A 17,892-nucleotide genomic window follows, 5' to 3' on the forward strand; every position below is an offset into this window, starting at 1 on the left:
CTCTTTCTTTCTCTCGTTCTCTTTCTCTGCCCCGTCTCTTCTCGGTTGCCGTCCGATCGTCCACGGTGCGAATCCACGGCAAGAGCGCGCGGTATGCCATGCGCTGCAGGCACGATTGCCTGCGACGTGGATTGTCAAAACCTCGGGGAGGCACCCGGCGAGGTGGTGTACCGTTAACCAGGCGTTCGCCTATCGAATATTCGACCTACGACCTGGCGACGTTCTCGCAGTGACTGGCCGCGCCGCGCCGCGCCGAGCCGAGCCGAACCGCGCCGCGCCGCGCCGGCGTGAACGCGGAAATGTACGCGTTGCATCGAGCGGAGGCCCCGGGTGACCTTACGCGGAGTAGTACGTTTGTCCTTAAGTCGGGACAACTTACAGGACGCTCATCCGTTAGAGACGCGCGCGCGCGCTTTCGAGCGGACCGCGACGAGCTGCTTTTTTATTGCCGTTTGATACGCGCCACTGGTCGATGACCCATCTTTCTCGTCGTAACTAGTTTCTGTCTCTCTCTCTTCCTCTCTCTTACCGAGACTGATGGACGGAGGATAATTATGGTAACGTCATTTTTGCGTGACGCGTAATAAGGTAGGATTAATCAGATAATCGTGACACAAGAGAGAGAAACGCGAGACCGTAATATTTTCCGATAATTAATTATTGCAACTTAGTCGGTTTATAATCATTAATACATTTGCCAAATTACATTTGTTGACTTTTACTTTTCGTTTTACAACAATTATTGAGTTGAAAATAATGGTGTAGTACATTGAAATGATAATGTACTTTTTTAAAATTGATATATTATACTTCATTTCACTTCAGCAGATATGTTACATGTACACGTATAGAATAAAAACCATTGAACCGGGAGATATACCGTCGTTCGAGTGTGACACGGTTGTTAACGTGCGAGACGTGTTCTTCGAAGGCTGCGAGAGATTGCTTTTCTATGCCGGGTTTACGTAACTCGTAAACGAAACGGATACGGTAAAAGGGACGAATGCGGACGATAAGAAATCTCCATCGCTTTCCTCGACTATCGGCGGAGCGAATCACGAAGCGTGACACGATTTAATGAAAACGGGACAAACGTTTCCTAGAAATAATATCGCTGCTACGCTTGGATGACGATTTGATGGATCTACTTAAGTATGATGAACTTGACCTGGTATTCGGAGTGCCTTAAAACTTTCGAACCTCGCTCCCGTGGATGCGAAACACGCAGAAAACTTATTCGCAAAAACAATAGAAGCGATATTCGTTTATTCGTTTGTTCCCCTTATTTTCTTTCAACAGCATCTTGAACGCTACAACGATCATGAATTTCCGTCAGATAGCTCTTGCAAAAATGCCCAATGCGTGATACACAGAAGTGCATCGGGAGGGAATAATGTTTGCACGCGTTTTTTTATTCCTTTCGAAAAGATTTATTGTTTTAAACACGTAGCCGGGTGCAGCTTGAAGCGTGTAGGCACGCTTGCTCATTGACATTTAACTTTCGAAATTGAACAGAGCGACGGCGAACGGCGCGTGATGCGGCCTCTCGTACTATGGTAAAATACCATTGGGCAGGTAGAGCTAACATTTAAATGCCAGGACTGCTCCGCAAGACGCACGACTGTGCCAAGATGTACTTGCGGACATGTTTTTCGCGACACATTTAGCCAGAAGATCCTAACATTTCTTTCAAACAGACATCTTTATAAACATGTCAAACATTTTAAAGCCAGTACTTCGTCTGTTGCTCAATACATTCTTTAGTGTAATATAACTTTATTTATAATTTTGTTTATAAAAGAAAAATAAGGAGTGTAAAGATTACGTTGACTTTAGATCAAAATCATCCGGAAGAAAATGCTTTTATTTATTTTCTAAAAAATTTATGCAGGAGGTCCTCACGACCAGACATTAAAATTCTGCATAAATAATCCAAAGTATAGTAATACAGCGGTTATTTTTCACTCATAACTGATTTGAGTAGGTCGCTTCCGCGTCATGATTCACGCGCCTTAAGTGTCTCGTCAGTTTTCTTCCTAATATTACAAACGACTATTATTGCTTTCGCGGCTACTGTGTTCCACTGTGGTACGATGCGGTTACGAGCGGGCGTATCAAGATACGCATCACGATATTTATGACGAGCCTGCATGTAAACCGTTCAGCAATTTATGTCGAGATAAATATTGCAAGTCGCTCTCCGACCTTCTCCCCGACATTTCTGTGTGAAATTACTTCTGCCGTGTTAACACACGCCTTGCAAGAATTTATCGCCGGGAAACGTGTGAGAAGTGTCACGCGATGCATTTTCGATCTAGACGCGGTTCCAGCATCTTAATAACAAGTCGCGTACAGCTTGGAGAAAGTGTCACGCGCGTAACTTCTGTTTGTATCATCAAGGCATACCATTATAGTTTACGTAACATATCTCGTTGAAAAAGATATCACAATTATAATTATTAGTATTTATATTTGCAGAAAGTTACTTACGTATGCGCTTGATAAAATAATTGAATCTTAATTTATGTAAAGCAACAATTTGAAGTATTATTGGCGACACGTGGAAGAAATGGAGTATACTCTTAAATACCGTTGATACGCACGTGAATATCGTTGACGAATCGCATAATCGGCCGATTAATAGAATGTCTCATGCTGCGGATTTCCTAGTAAAGGAAAATGAAGGAAGATGTACGGCGGGATCCCAAGACCTTAATCCGTCGATACGTAATGGGATATAATGCGAAATTAGCCGTTCACTATGTACAGTTACGCATTACGCTAACAAGACTCACTTCCGATTATAGTGAGGGGCCCCTATTGTTCAACCGAGCCAGTAGTGTACCCCTTAGTAGTCTCAGACTCCGGCTATTCCTATACGGTATCCATTTATCTATCTATTCAGCCGCTCCGTATAACACACGATAGATTCCACGTAATCTCGCCGACACAATGGCTCGAAGGGCTGAGATATACTGCGAACATAACACCGCGATCTTTTTTGATCACCTTACGCGCTCGTGACGCTTCCGACTGCAATTTGATAAACGCAACTAGCTTCTTTTTTTTCAGACGCGAGCCGCTTTTACCTCTAGACATATGAACACCGCTAAAAGGAGCATAATTTATGAGCGGTTTGTTAATAGAACCTTTTACTTGATTATCATGATACTTGATTACTAGGGTATATGCGCGATACTAATATAATCTAATTCGTATAGCCGTAACGTTTAACGCTACGCTGGAGCAACGATCTCATGCCATTGTACTTCTGACGCAACCGCGAGATAAAAGTATCTACGTGAATTATCTCTAACAGACGCCGTTTCCGTCCGCGATGCGTTCGCATTCAACACAGTTAAAATTCGGTTTAGCGCAATTAGCGGGGTTAAACGGTCGATATGCAATCTCGAGTGCAATTTGCACCGGTAGACTCGTGAATTAAGTTTTGCGGCAAGAAATCAAAAGTAATAGAAGCGGCTCGCCCGACAGAGGAAAATGAATATCAAAGGAAAAGGGTATGAAGGGCCTAGACTCTGTATCTAGAAAATCCACGCTGTGTAGAGTGAATTCGATTTCGATTTACAGAGTGTGATATTGTGTAATTGTATAAATGATATTGCTTTTCTGATATTGATAATATTAGTTTTATTCATAAAATTAACAATTCACGTTTAAAAGTATTAAGAATTATAAAAGAATACAGAGCTCCTTTGTCCAATTTTGGCATCTCAATTAATTTTGAGATTAATAACAAAAGTGTCAATAATAAATTTTTTGTTTAAGTAAAAGACGTACGCCATTAAAAGGCGAGAAAAAAGCGGAAGCTAGCAGATGTTTGACAAATATGTTTAAAAGTTCGCGTTGTAAGGTAAATCAAAAGTATATGCGCTATGAGACCGTACTTATTGCCTGTAAATATAGCTTAGCCTGCCGTTCCGGCGCCTGTCATACGTGAAGCTAACGCGTGTTCGTTCGCGAGAAGAAAAAGCCGGGTTCCATCACCGTAGCGCTCCAATATACATATATATATGTATATATATGTGTGTGGGTCACAATGAGCCTTAGACAGAGCTCTCTAGGAAAAGGCCTGTTTGTCTGGCGAGTTACTACAGATGCTAACGGTAGCTTCGACGGAGTTTAGTATGCGCGATCTGTTGCCTCGACAGGAAACAGAATCCCTCCCATTACCGAGAGGAGATGCGGCGGCGAGCCGTGCGCGAGCGCAAACGACAGCTACCGGCATTGTTACGCGATGGGCCTTCTCTTATCGTCTCAGAATGCTCTTCGCCGACGCTGTGGCTGCCAGGGGGAAAGGTGGTACCCTTCGGCACCTTAAAAGGTCACCGTGACGACGAACGTTTCAGTGGCGTCGATGCAGCTCCGACGTACGTGCCTTCCTCCCCTTTCACCTTTTCTGTCTCGCCTTTGCATCGCCTCTACGGGCCTTCCCACACGCTTGATATACGGTTGCGTTTGTGATCACGCGAAATGATTTTCGACGGTATTTTTATGATTCTAGATTTTATATAATAATGCTTGCAATTTGAGCAGTTCAAATTTAGATTAAGAAATTCTATACTTCTATCAAGCTTGCGGATATGTATTAATATTTATATGTACGCTCTAAAGGTGAATCAGTGAATTATCACTGAAAACAATGAATAGTCACTAATTTACAGTTATAGGTATACTACTGAAAATCGCAGTGGTATATTTATAACTGTGAATCAGTGAGTATTCACTGTTTTCAGCGATAATCCACTGATTGACTTTTAGAGAGTACATGTTTGTATATCTACAAGTTTTAATATATAGGAGAAAGGAAGACAAAACGGCACCTGTAGGTAAAACGAACCGCTCTCATTAATTTAAGCTATTAATGCCATTTAGAAGCAAGTAATATTAATATACCTATGGGGGACGTACCGTCTATTAATATTACTTGCTTCTAAATGAATAGTTTACATTTAATGAGTCCGCTTTACCTACAGATGCCATTTTGCCTTCCTTTCCGTAGAACTGCTTAAGTATAATATAATATTCATTTCGTTTCATCGTCCGACAGCGCTGGCAAAAATCGCCCAGTGTTACAAGAAACCTACGTACCGCTACGTCGAATGACATTACGCCACTCCTTATCTCTTGGCGTGCTCTTCTTTTTAATCCTTTCGGTAATACGCGGTAACAGCCGGTACGGTATTCAGCCGTGTCGCCGTATATTTGTGACTTCGTTTATTACCCGCATGCACGTATCTTGACGAGTGCCACCCCAGCGTAGCATTAAAACACCGTAACCGAATATCGACCGCATATTTACTCTGACTAATGAGCGTTTGATGGGCACTGTTAATTATTGTTAGGCAACGTAATCATTACCGAGGGTAACGGGACACGTCAATGGCCCCGCGTAAAGGAGATTGCTTCGGGAGAAGGTTGCATCTAGCCGACAACGCGCAGCCTTCGACGTTTATAGATCGATGACTTCTGATCGTTAACCGTTTACCTATCATAGGCGCGTCATCTCAAGAGCATGAGTATGCCGTTATTAATTATGCATTATATTTTCCTCACGTCACACACGTTTCAGTCTCTTATTAATCACTGAAAACTTTTCAATACGTTTCAATCAAGCTACGAGGGGGAACTCGAATGTACACATTTGTATTTTTCTGTTTATGTGTGCATACGCCGTCGAAATGTGGCGAGAAGATTCGGGAAGATAGCCCTACAAAAATGATTGTCTGTTATTCACTTAAACATTTCCCCACTTGTGTCGTTATCGGGTAACATATCGGTGTGCTCTTCGCCTCGAGGGGCCGAATTATCTGACAATCTTCACGCCAGTGGCGCTATGGTGGTCGTCTGCAAAAAGAAATAAACTAATTGCAGGCCGGCGCCCGCGGGCTAGATTCCGGGAATGATGCGAGACAGAATCTTTCCGACTAATTAAATTACTCACCGTGAAATCAGCGGGTGAGCGAAAACGTGCCGTGGACGGATAGAAAGGGAGGCGCGAAAATTGCGAGGAAAGGGAGACGGAGAGAGAAAACGACACGGATTACACTTTGCCTCGGATTATGCAATAAATTGGTGGATTAACATCCGTTTCTACCGGCGATAACGAATCCCGTCGTGATTAAAATTGTCCGAGTCGCGCGCAAATCGCGCTAATGATCCGCAAGCGGTGACAAGTTTGCGAGGCGTATTTTTTAACAGTCCCGCGGAATCGCCTCGAGCTTCCTCGTAAATACGCCCACGCGTACCTTCGTATTCTCCACTTTCGATGCATCCTGTTGAGCATGGAGAGCAAAGAAACGCAATAAATGATAACAGTCAACCATTTCTAATATTAGCTATGAAAATTTAGTTGCACGAGGCAATTCTCGTCTAACTACATACATATTTTCACCGAATCTCCGCGTAATTGACATTAAAAGTTATCTGGCACAAGTTATTCTTGCCAGCTCCCCCTGATCTTTGTCGAGAAATTTAAATGGTAATAATAATAATATCCAACATCGTCGTACATATTGTTTTACATCGTTTTGTACATATTGTTAGAAGCAGCTTCGCTTCAGTGTAGCTATAATGCACTCGACATTATGTATATACTTATCTAGAATCTAATATTGACTTACCGGATTTATGTGTTTAACCAGAAACCTCATTCACTGAAAAGTCAATTTGTACTGAATGAATGTTAGACACTACTCAGTACCGTTATTTGCCATGTCTGCTTTAACGAAATATCAATACTGCGTTACGTTATTGACACTATATCAAACGCGGTACAGAATTAAATACACAATCCATCAGACAAAAGACGATGATCATAACTTTTAATTGGAATAACATTTCTTTAACTCACTGCACGGTGTAAAATATTTCATAAAATATTACAATCAAAAATATGATGAACAAGCGGATGAAATCAATTTTTTCAATCGCAGTATTTCTAAATTTCACATATAAAAATAAAAAGATGCGTACTCTTAATCAAATAACTTTTTGCTTTGACAACTTTTTTCGCAAAAAAAGAGCAACGAATAAAAATATTAACTAGAATTGGTTCTAGTTAATTCTGCTCATTTTGTTCCACTAATTTATGAGACGTCAGTCGCCTTGTTAGTTTGTTATTTGCTTTGTGCCCGAGCGATACAAGTTAATAACCAAGAAATTTTCCTCTCGCCGAGTACGAGTTTAATATCGTGTAAAGTTGCATCCTTATAGCATCCCTTATAGCATCGCAACGAGCGCAAATCCACCAGCGGTTTTCGCTCGCTCCAAGAACGAACCGGCATCATTCGCCTAATTAAGGGAAAAGTTTTTTTCCCCCCCATCCTCGCGTGCATGCTCCGGAATCCTGTTTTCTCTCGCTTGTAGAAATCGTTAATTCGACGACGAAAAGTCTGCGTGCGAATTTGCGAGCGAGCACAGATCCACGGAGATCAGATCGGCGACAGCGGGGGGCACCGGCGACGCGACAAGAGAGTATCACTAACTCAAGGTGCTTCCGCGTGAGAAGTGGATCTCTCTCTCTCTGTTTTTGTAGCCGTGCATGGCTCGTGCTGGTGGTGAAGTTCACGATGGCGTGCTTCTTCGTATTTACGCGCCGCGATTCGGTACGGTACCCGGCGGGAACTCTCACGCGTTTACCGCGGCAGGACGGTAGCCTTGCCTTTTGATTTCTTGTTTCTAAGCGGACGAGGTCCGCCGCCAGCTGATAGCTAATTGGTCGCGCAAGTGCGAAGTAAGAGTGGGCGAGTAACGACTCGGCGTTTTATCGCGGGTTTTATCGGGGTGCTTTATCGACGAATATAATGCGGCCCTCGTGACAGCTCGTACTTATGAGTACAGCGACACAAATAGATTGCGCCGAGCATGCTTGCAGTATCCGCATGTATCGCTTAGTGTTTCCTCTTTGATACTTTATCATAACGATTACTGTTTTACAGTACATTTAGACGTGCACTTTTCTATTGTGTTAGTTTTGGCTGAAGTAACTATGCTAATAGAAACGAAAAATTTCGCAAGTATGAAGTTTTACGCTTTAATGATCAGAATATGTCATACTTCTTTTTATTATGTTTTTATAGAATGCAATTTTACAAAAGTGAACGAAAGGAATAAGTATTAAATTAATCCAAATTTTTTGTACAAGAGTTTGCCACTATTATTATCATTAAAAATTTTTTTAAATTTCAGATAAACTTTCACCTCCGATAACTAAAAATTATCAGAATTTTCCGTTTTCGTTTCTATTCTTTTCAATGTTAATTGCCAAATTCTCTTTTGAAAAGTACCAGTAACTCTGATGCATTTTGAAGAAGAAAACATTATTAATTGTATTTGAATTTAAAAAATGAGGTGTTAACTTTTCAACTAACAGATATAATCAACTTGCGTCTCAACTTCATTCTCAATTTATTCTGTATCGCGCTCATGAGATGTCGGGTCAACTAATGCAGACGTTTGCATTGAATTCGCCGGTGTACTCGATCCGGAATCCCCCGCCGCGGGGGTGACTGATCTCGCGCAATATTATTTACATGAAACATAATCCGCGGTGTTCGCATGACTTGTTTAGTATGAGGAGGCGAAATGAGACGAGAATATATGGAGCTTATGAAGAAGCAGGGTTGAAATTACGATTAGTAATTAACTTAGAGTGAATCTATCGTTGTCTCTTGGAACTCGAACTTTAATTGATCTCTCCTTCTCTGTCTACGTCATAAGACTATAAGCTAAAAAAATAATTGTCGATGCGCGCATGTAATGAAATTTTTTTTAATTCCAGGGAATCCATGCAATACAACGTATACAAATTTTGTTTTACGAAGATATAGGAATGTTAGGAATAATCTAGTCTACAATTGCTACGTAGTAATTATATTTCTTTACAATTAGTTATTAATAGAAATTATAAATCTTTAGCAGACAAATAGATAGGATTAAATTTTGCAGAACTATTCTCCTCGGTGATTCTAAGCCACTGTTTATCGGAGAATTTTTTCAATGGCTTGAATAGGAAAGGGATGTCGTAATCAAATTTGTCTCTCTCTCTCTCTCTCTCTCTCTCTCTCCCCCCCCCCTCTCTCTCGTCGACAACTGCATCTCCCTAGAGAAACTCGTTCTTAATATTCTCTTCTCTTGTAATTCCATCTCATCTCGCTACGCGACATTTGCGAGCTTGGCCGATTGCAACAACATTGTTGGTACGCGCGAGATGGAAATAAGACGGTCCAGGCGAGCGACAGAGAAACCGGCGGGAGAGTGAAGCGAGGGTGGAAGAGGAGGAGAGGAAAATAGTCCTGTAGGTGAGACTAGCTTTCTCCACAATGCAATTGCCTGCACGCGCACGAGTCACACCGCAGAGTATAGACTCTCGTGGAGCCCATTGTCCTTATTGCATGCTCGTAGTCTCCCTTGTAGTTTAGTGGGTTACCCATCTGGAGATTTTCTTTAGACGAGACATTAGATAATCGTTCGCGTTATAACGTCACAGTTTTGCCACGGAGAGGTAATGAGAGGAATGATTGCGCGCTTGCTGTTATATTATCTCACGTCTCGGGATCATTACATTTTGTCTTGCAGACTAACAATTATCAAACACGCGTAATAATATTATATTTTTTGCATCTTCCTAATCTTAGACTTGATATATTTATTATGATTTATGTTAATTAGTTCCGAGTTGTATGTCGTTAATTGGAGTTCAGATTTCGTTGTCTACAGATAATAAAATTCTACAGAATTGATATAGCTTAATTAAAAGATATTTATTTAGTTGTAAACTAAATTCTATTTCTCAGAATTTTTTAAAGATTTGCTAGACAACATCTAGTAAGTTTTTATAATTGAAAGGTGGAACGTTAAAGGCGGGAATAGGTACAGAAAGATTTTCTTGCTCGACAACTCTTTTCGTTCTAGTATTCGTATCGACGGAAACTCGGGACGTGAGTTTTTCCACGCGTCGCATACGTGCCCCGCGGTGCATCGAGTTTGACGCACTTTCAGGGCCGATGCGTTTTTGTTGTGCGAGACTTACGAATGCATCGTGCGTGTAGTAAAAGTCCTACGCGAATATAAAGCGCAACGGGGAGTCAGGGCATTGCATCCTTTCCTGAAGATAATAGGGAAAAGTCGGAGGGGAAACAGAAAGAAGTTAAAGATCGTTTTCATATAAATTTAATTTCATCATAATTGTAGTACACATTTTATCATACATTTGCTTAACATATGTAACACTATACTAAATAATAGAAAACTTTGCAAAATAAGCTTCGAATTTTAAAATATATTCATCTGAGAAACACAAGAATGCAAATTAATGTTTTACAAATAGTTTGGAACAACATAGTTTGGAAAAATTTAGAATTATATGTATATACACACACATTTGAGATAGATCACAATAGCTAGATCAAAATTTGCTTATAAACAATATGTTATTACGAAGCCATATATGAACGAAGCACAAAATTTAACAAAAGGAATGTTAACCAATTTGAGAGCCGTCCGCGAGGAGACGCTTCGTTCCTGAAGGAGGAGGACGACGCCGGTGCGTTCGGTGAGAGGAGGGCCGGAACGATGGTGCATCGGCGAATCTAACGACCAAATCTCAACGCCAGTGTAAAATGCAAAGCAGCAGCGAGCGCTGAAGCGAGCGCCGGTGAGGCGAGGTGTGGTGGAGAAGAGCTTCTTCCCCGAATGCGAATTCCACGATGCGTGGCGACCAAGGTGGAGGTCGGGTGCTCTCCGGCGAATCTCTCCTCGTCCTGCGCTCGCGCGTCCTTCCTCCGCCTCTTCCACGCTCCGTCCTGCCGCCCTTGCTCTCCACGCGGGAGTGCGTGAAGCAGAACGAAAGGGGGATACGGACTGTCTCGGCTCTGGACTCGCTCCTTCCTCTCGGTCGTGCCTGTGTCTCGCGAGAGATATATTCAGTTCTTTTGCATAATATAGAGAAAATCCTGCCGCGGTGGTTTTATCAATAGACAAACAGGACGGTCAATTTTGTGCTTGATACAGGAAATATCAGAAAAAAGATTTCCCCAACAGTTATAAAAATTTGCTTTTCATAATGTTAGATGATTCTTTTTAGTTAAGTTTTTGAGAACGTTTGAGAAAATTGTGAAGGATATGACAGTGTTAAATCGTATTGTCGAATTGGCCACTAATCCGAGTATTTCGGTGATTTATTCTTATTCATCAATTTATATATTTCTAATATTGTCAATATCTTATCTATTGAGTTTACATTAGTTCCATATAACTGTACTCCACATGTTTATTATTCATTTCCAAAATAACTGTCGAATCAAAATCTTTTGAACTTTCGCTTTCAAAGAGATGACGGACGATCGTTCTTTTTCGAAATTGTCCTTTCGGGTTTTTTTACACAATTTCCTTTCTCCTAAATTCATCAAGAAAGCTGTCTAAAATTACGACGACCACGTGTAAGTAAGTGGATGCCGTACGAATTAATGTCGCGTCGCGCTACTTTCTGGAAATTAATGGTCGGCTTTTTTGCGCGAATTTCTGCGACAAAGAACGACAAAAGGACGCGTTATTTAACAGCACTTTCGCCACACTAAACTTCATTAGCCATCACCGCTAGTTTTCGCTCACCTCTCGTCCGTCATCCCCGATGAAATTGGCGCTCGACGCTTTCCTGGTCGGATTATGAAAACGTGGCACGTGCGATCACCTTTATCCAATTATTTTCCGACTTTTATCTCCGGCGAAACATAGTGCTGCCGCGATAAGTGTAATGGACGGCACGTGTTACGTACAAGTATGTCAGTCATTCTGTTACGACATCTAATCAGCGCTCGTAGATATACCCTAGCCTTCGTTCACTTTACTGTTACTCAACGTAACAAATGAAACTTTCGTGCTTCGGGGATTGATAAGTTTTTAATCTATTATCGACTCCTTGATAACCCATTAGTATATACGCTATTCGCCGGAGAAGTATGTAGTCATAATACAAGATAATAGAATATCAGTGGTGAGGCAAGCGCGTTAAATTTTCGCGCTGGATTTCAGACGTTCAGCCATCGTAAAGTTTCTACGGAGGAGTCCACGGCGTAAAATGAAACTTTCTGCTTTTTGTTGCGTTTTAACTTGCGAGGGAAAATTTCGCGATGTGCTGTCGGGTGTGTGAAGCGCGAGAGGGAGGAGCGTCACGGAGCGATCTCCGCGTGCGGGGTGCGTGAGTTAAGATCGCGTACACTGTTAATAAATAATGCAGTAATGGACGTTCGGGTTGAAGAGGTAGCCGGTAAATGCGGCGGAACGGAGAAAGCCGCATTATTTACGCCCGTTGGCGGCTGGCTGGCGCGGTGACAAGTTTAAAAAGCCGCGGGAAGTAATAACCGAGGTGTCCGCGGATTAAAAGGCGTGACACTGCTAGTTCCAGCGATCACTCTTCCTCGCAACGATGTAATTAAATCTTACAACATACGTATGTACGTTTGTCTACTCTTTACGACCACTCCGCCCCGCTGCCGGCTGCGCGCAATGCTATGCTAACGGCGACGATCGGGCCTCGAAAACCAATGCTGGTGACCGAACGTTTGAGACCTTGACGCGCGAATTCACGTGGTCACTCTTAACGGGACTTTTCGCGAACCCAAAACGCGAGACCTCTGGCATGAACATGGTTTAGCCTCGAGGCTACAACATAAGTATTGTACAGGCTGTTATTGGCCATCGCGACCATGCTCGGGCCTGAATGATGCTTGTCTCGAAGTCGAATCATCGATAATTAAAGACTATAGACCGAAACAGCTGCGTAACCGACTAATTTACAAGTTTTCAAACCAACTGGATAGCATGATTAATCGAGACCTTTCCTATCAAGTTTACCGAACTATCACAGCTATATTAATAGGCTGACCTTTTATTTTTTTTCAATTGTGACTCGTAAACATGCTATTTTCGATTTAAAAAACCGTCATTAAAACTATTTAAAAAAAATACACCGTGCACATATGAATTAAGATTGGAAAATGAGGGAGAAAATAGTATCGAGAAGCACGTATCATTTAAATCGCATTAACATCAAGAATTATTTGACGCCAGTACTTGAGACTAACAATAATTAAGCTTCCAATCGACCATAATTGCCAACGTGTTTTTAACACAGCAAATTTATTGCGAAAAATATTACCTCAGCCAGGGTTTGAACCCGGACCTCCTTTACTCTCCAGGCGGGGCGTCTCACCAATTCGACCACTGAGGCATGTGGGTAAATCGTATTATTTCGAAGGGTTTGCCTCTTGCGCCTCGGACAATTCGTCGGAAAATCGTCCGCGAACAAGAAGGGGAGGGGGGGGGGGGGGGGGGGAGAAAAACGCTGGGTGGAGGAAACGAGCGTGCACGATGGCCTCGTTAGCGAATCGCGACTTAATGTCTCACTTGGCGAGCGAAATTGATAGCGGTGCAATTAGACGCGTAAATTGTACGCGTCTGCTCGTCGTTGCTCGTTGGGCGCGCGCAGCGAGGCGGGCCTATCTGTCCATAAAATGACAATGTACTCCGACGCGAGAGCGTGGTGGTAGTTACGTACACGGTAAAACGTTTAGATCCGCGCCGTGAGATAACCTTCGTCGTAGCTTACCGAGCGCGTCGCCGGTTGGTACTCTCTTTCTCTCTCTCTTTCTCTCTTTACCTGCGGCTATTCCCCGCGTGCCCGATGTACGCCCGCGTACGGATGTGGCTATACGCACCGTGCGCTCGTTCCTCCGTGCGTACACGCACCGGAATACGCATCGCGAAACGCCATTCCCGCGGTGCGCTAGCGACGAGTTCGTCCCGCCGGGTGTACCCCGACGGAAACGGATCGGCGCAGGTGTCTTATCATTCTCACTCACAATCAGGCGTGCTAGTTTGCTAAAAATGATGCAGGTTTTCTTTAAGGGCACGAAAAACTTGGCATTTGTAAACCCTAACGAAGATATCAATGAATAAGTTAAGTCGACCTTACCTGGCATGTGCTTAATAAAATAAAATAAAATAAAATAAATACAGTGCGACGTTTCGACCAAGGGTTTAGGTCCTGCTCGAGCACATTCTAAAAGGTCCAAACCGATAATCGGAATTGCAGGCTTATCGAAGATACAAATTACATTAATGATACAAATTAAATTAATAGACAATCAAAATGTATACAATAATAATATGTAAAATTAAACAAGATCACGAAAAAAACTCTCCTTAGGGATAGACACCATCCTTTTGGTCGTAGATGTAAATTCAAACTGTCTACGAAGATATGTCTCGTCGTATCGATCTTTTCTAAAAGTCAGTGGATCATCACTGAAAACATTCACTAATTCACATTGAATAATTCAGTGCTATACTTATCACTGTTTTCAGTGACAACGCACCGATTGACTTTTAGAGAAATGTTTGGTGAAATTAAAACACGCCGTATAATACAATAATACGGGCATAATCTTGTCGCGATTGTCACATCCGACTAGTCGCAACGTCGAAGTGGCGACGCAGGACGAGACCTGAAAAATGATCGCTGCTTTAACGACTCATTTCCCTTCGCGCCGCGATAAGACGGCTCGCTTTCATCGGGCATGTACCTCACGTGCAACGTCCTCGGCGCCGTCGTTTCCTGTTTCCTTCCTTATCTCCGCCGGCAGAAACAGGAAAATCCACGAAAGCCCATACGTTATCTGCCACGTACGGTCAGGGTTCGCACACAGTACCCACGAGAGACGAGAGATATCAGCCGCAATGCACACCGCAACACACACGATCCGCCCGTTGCGGAAACGCCGAATGAATTATTTCGCAGCCGCGCACAATCGCCAGAATTATTTCGCTCGCGGAGATTCATTGTCGTAGCGCCGCGCCGGTGCATCCTCCGGAGAGATCTCAGACTACGTCTTTAACGAAATTTATGGAAGGGAGTACTTTGATAAACTAGGATTCTAAAATATCTATCTGAATATTTCTCGATGTAACGTCGGAGCTTACTTAACAACAATTAATAGTTTAACATTACGTTCTTATGCAACTTTTCATTTGTGACATTTGAAATCAATCTCTAAATTTTAGATTATAATTCTACTACAGTACGGTTTACTTAAAAAAAAACAAGTTAGACGAAATAGGAGTATTCTTCAATGTCGCCAGCAATAATTAACAACGTTTTCAATCAACAACACCAATTCGAATTGGCGAGACGCCCGCCTAGAATGTAGGGAGGTCCAGGTTCGAACCCTGGCTGAGGTAATATTTTTCACAATAAATTTTCTGTATTATTAAAAATGCCAGGTATGGTGAAGAAAACACTGACGAAATGGGAGAGTTGTTATTTATCTTTATTTGTAATACTTAACAAAATCTCTTCGTTTTCGCTCTCTACGTCTTAACGGTTTTGTCGAGGAAAGTGTTATATTAAGTCGAAAGTCAATGATACGTCTATTCTGGGATCACTCTGTACATCAATGTTGCAGACTGCGGAGGATATTACAGTAATATGCCACAGGCAATACGTTTCCAGGAGTTTAACGTAACGGCGAGACCGACCGCCATGATATTCCCATGATATTCGACTTATCGACTCTCTTCATCTTGCGCGATTATAAAGTAGCTGCTCCATATAACGCAACGTAATGGGTTAATCAAGTTTCGCTCAGAGGCCTTGCTTCCGACTGATGTACGATGTCATTACGTTCATAAATCTTCGAGTCGCGCGAAAGAAAGAGAGGAGAGAGAGGAGAGAGAGAGAGAGAGAGGGGGGGGGGGATGGTAGAAGAAACGAGAGATCAAGTGTGACGAAAACAATGTTTTCTCCGTCGTGTTATCCGTCGTGCGAGGAATTTTAATTCGAGTTAACGTGACGAAATGCCGTGTAAAAGACTTGGCGTACGCGTCGCGCGAGCCGCCGATGCGACGGCCAGACTGATGGGACGGCCGTGCGTTTTACGTGCTAGATACGACGCCAGATCCGGCCGTGCTCGTCCTGTAAACTAGGAAATTATTCAAATTAGTTATGCAGAATTCAAAGGGAGTCGTCTAAGCAGCGAGGATTACTGACAGCTGCCCCTGTCTTCGTTTTTCTACGGCCGTCGTTTTCGCGACGCGGCGCGTACATCTGCTTGCGCGACGCGACGCTTTTCCTCTCTCCCTTCGATCGCGCGGCGTTTTTCCCCGGGAAAAAGTGCGACGTTCTGTTCACGCGACGAATGCGAAATGCAATCGTGCCCGGTTGGATTGCGTGAGCCACATGTCTGATTTGATTTTCTCCCTTTACAGACGAGTTTTGAGATTAATCCCTAGAACAGCTGTCGGGTTCGGAGTTATTTACGATTATTTGTGCACGGTTGGAAATGCGAATGAACAATTAAAGTCCAGATTCGGACGGAATTTACGGTCGTTAGCAAGATTACCAAACTAACGTCCACGTTGCATCGAGCAGATGTTGCAAGCGAAATACTGCGTACTGTTGCAGAGTAGCCGGTAGATAAAAAATTGTTTCTGCTATGCAAATTTTATCGTCGTAACTGCTAGATTTTTCAGGGAGCCGCTGACGGTGGGGCACGCTGATAGATTTATTATACCTGAAATTGCGCTTGCCCCGTGTACAATATTAATGTGCATCGGGTATCCCATTACTGTAATTTCCGTCGCACTTTGTTACCGCACATTTTTAGCTCTGCGTTTTGCTCCTCGATAATGCGTCGTGTAGGACACGAGGTGCGAATCGCGCAGATGATCGCTTAATCGCGATAGCCGCGCGTGATCTGTCGTATCGGCATTATCGTCACGCCTGTATTTTTCTTCTCTGTTGCAGAACCGAGCCACCGTGCCCAAAGTCAACGAGCGAGTGGAACGTGTATCGAGCGTGAGTACCTCTCGTTCGCGCATATTATAATTATAATTACAAACTCGCGGAGAGCGGTTTCGCAGTTAATGCTCATTTCACGTGAGATTTATGCTCCTCTCGTTCGGGCCCCGCACGCGTACACGCGGGCATGCATAAAATTGTGCGTGTGCGCGAGCGCACACGCAACTCCGCCGGCCAAGGTGATTCTTAATTAGATTCTAAATTACGCGGCAAAACGAGACGAAAACGCTTGAATCGCGGCGTGCCGTGGCGTAAAGCCACTTTCGTGAGGCGTGCTTCCGCGAAAACGAATGCGGTTGCACGATTGATTGATTGAGTCGGCCGTCGCACGTGACGGAGGCGGGGGGGAAAAGAAAGTGTACGCGTCGCGTAATGCGCGGCTTCCGGCGATTTTTCTACCGCAACGCCACGCATGCGACGATTACGGATTTCGACGGTAATTGGGACAAATGGGGAGGGACTTGGCAAATTGAAGTGCATCTGCGCAAGAGATATCATGTAGAAATTACAAGTGGGATGCTAATCACGACGTGTATAGGTGCTACGCTCCCTTGGTTAGTCACGCAATCTCTTCGTATGACGAAGAAGGCACGGCGAGAGAGAAAAATGACAAAGGGGAAAGATTTAGAACGAGAAACTAAAGCGAGCCCCTAGATTACAAATTTATACATTATTTATCGCCCAGTATTTCCACTTTGCATATATTTCTTGTGGCAGTAAATTGAATCTCTAAGGGCTTTCACGCATGCTTCCCATAAGACGTAACAGTAAGATTTCGACCAATCGCGTTGCTCGATTCGGCCGTCCATTATCGAATCGAGCAACGCGATTGGTCGAAATCTTAGGCCCGGTGTACAATGAGTTGTTAGTCGTTAGTCAGAAGTCGGAATTACATGTCAATCCTTTTTCTTGCCAGGCGAAAGAGAAAGTATAGCTCCGACTTCTGACTAACGACTAACAATTGATTGTATACCGGGCCTTACTGTTGCGTCTTACGGAAAGCGTGTGTGAAGGCC

At 43.1% G+C, this 17,892-nt stretch overlaps 1 protein-coding gene across 1 annotated transcript; it reads right to left on the bottom strand.

Moving 5' to 3' along the window:
- Nucleotides 1-10,178: 10,178 nt before the first annotated feature.
- LOC105566639 lies at nucleotides 10,179-11,999 on the bottom strand. The gene is made up of 2 exons (XM_012020803.1): nucleotides 11,632-11,999; nucleotides 10,179-10,921 (listed from the first exon to the last, which is right to left on the bottom strand). Exons 1-2 carry the CDS (start codon nucleotides 11,643-11,645, stop codon nucleotides 10,438-10,440), a joined length of 498 nt encoding a protein of 165 aa, XP_011876193.1. The 5' UTR covers nucleotides 11,646-11,999; the 3' UTR covers nucleotides 10,179-10,437.
- Between the last annotated feature and the right edge of the window lie 5,893 nt (nucleotides 12,000-17,892).

Source organism: Vollenhovia emeryi, unplaced genomic scaffold, assembly GCF_000949405.1.
Source record: "Vollenhovia emeryi isolate VEMERY1.0 unplaced genomic scaffold, V.emery_V1.0 DF939143.1, whole genome shotgun sequence".
Lineage (NCBI taxonomy): Eukaryota > Metazoa > Arthropoda > Insecta > Hymenoptera > Formicidae > Vollenhovia > Vollenhovia emeryi.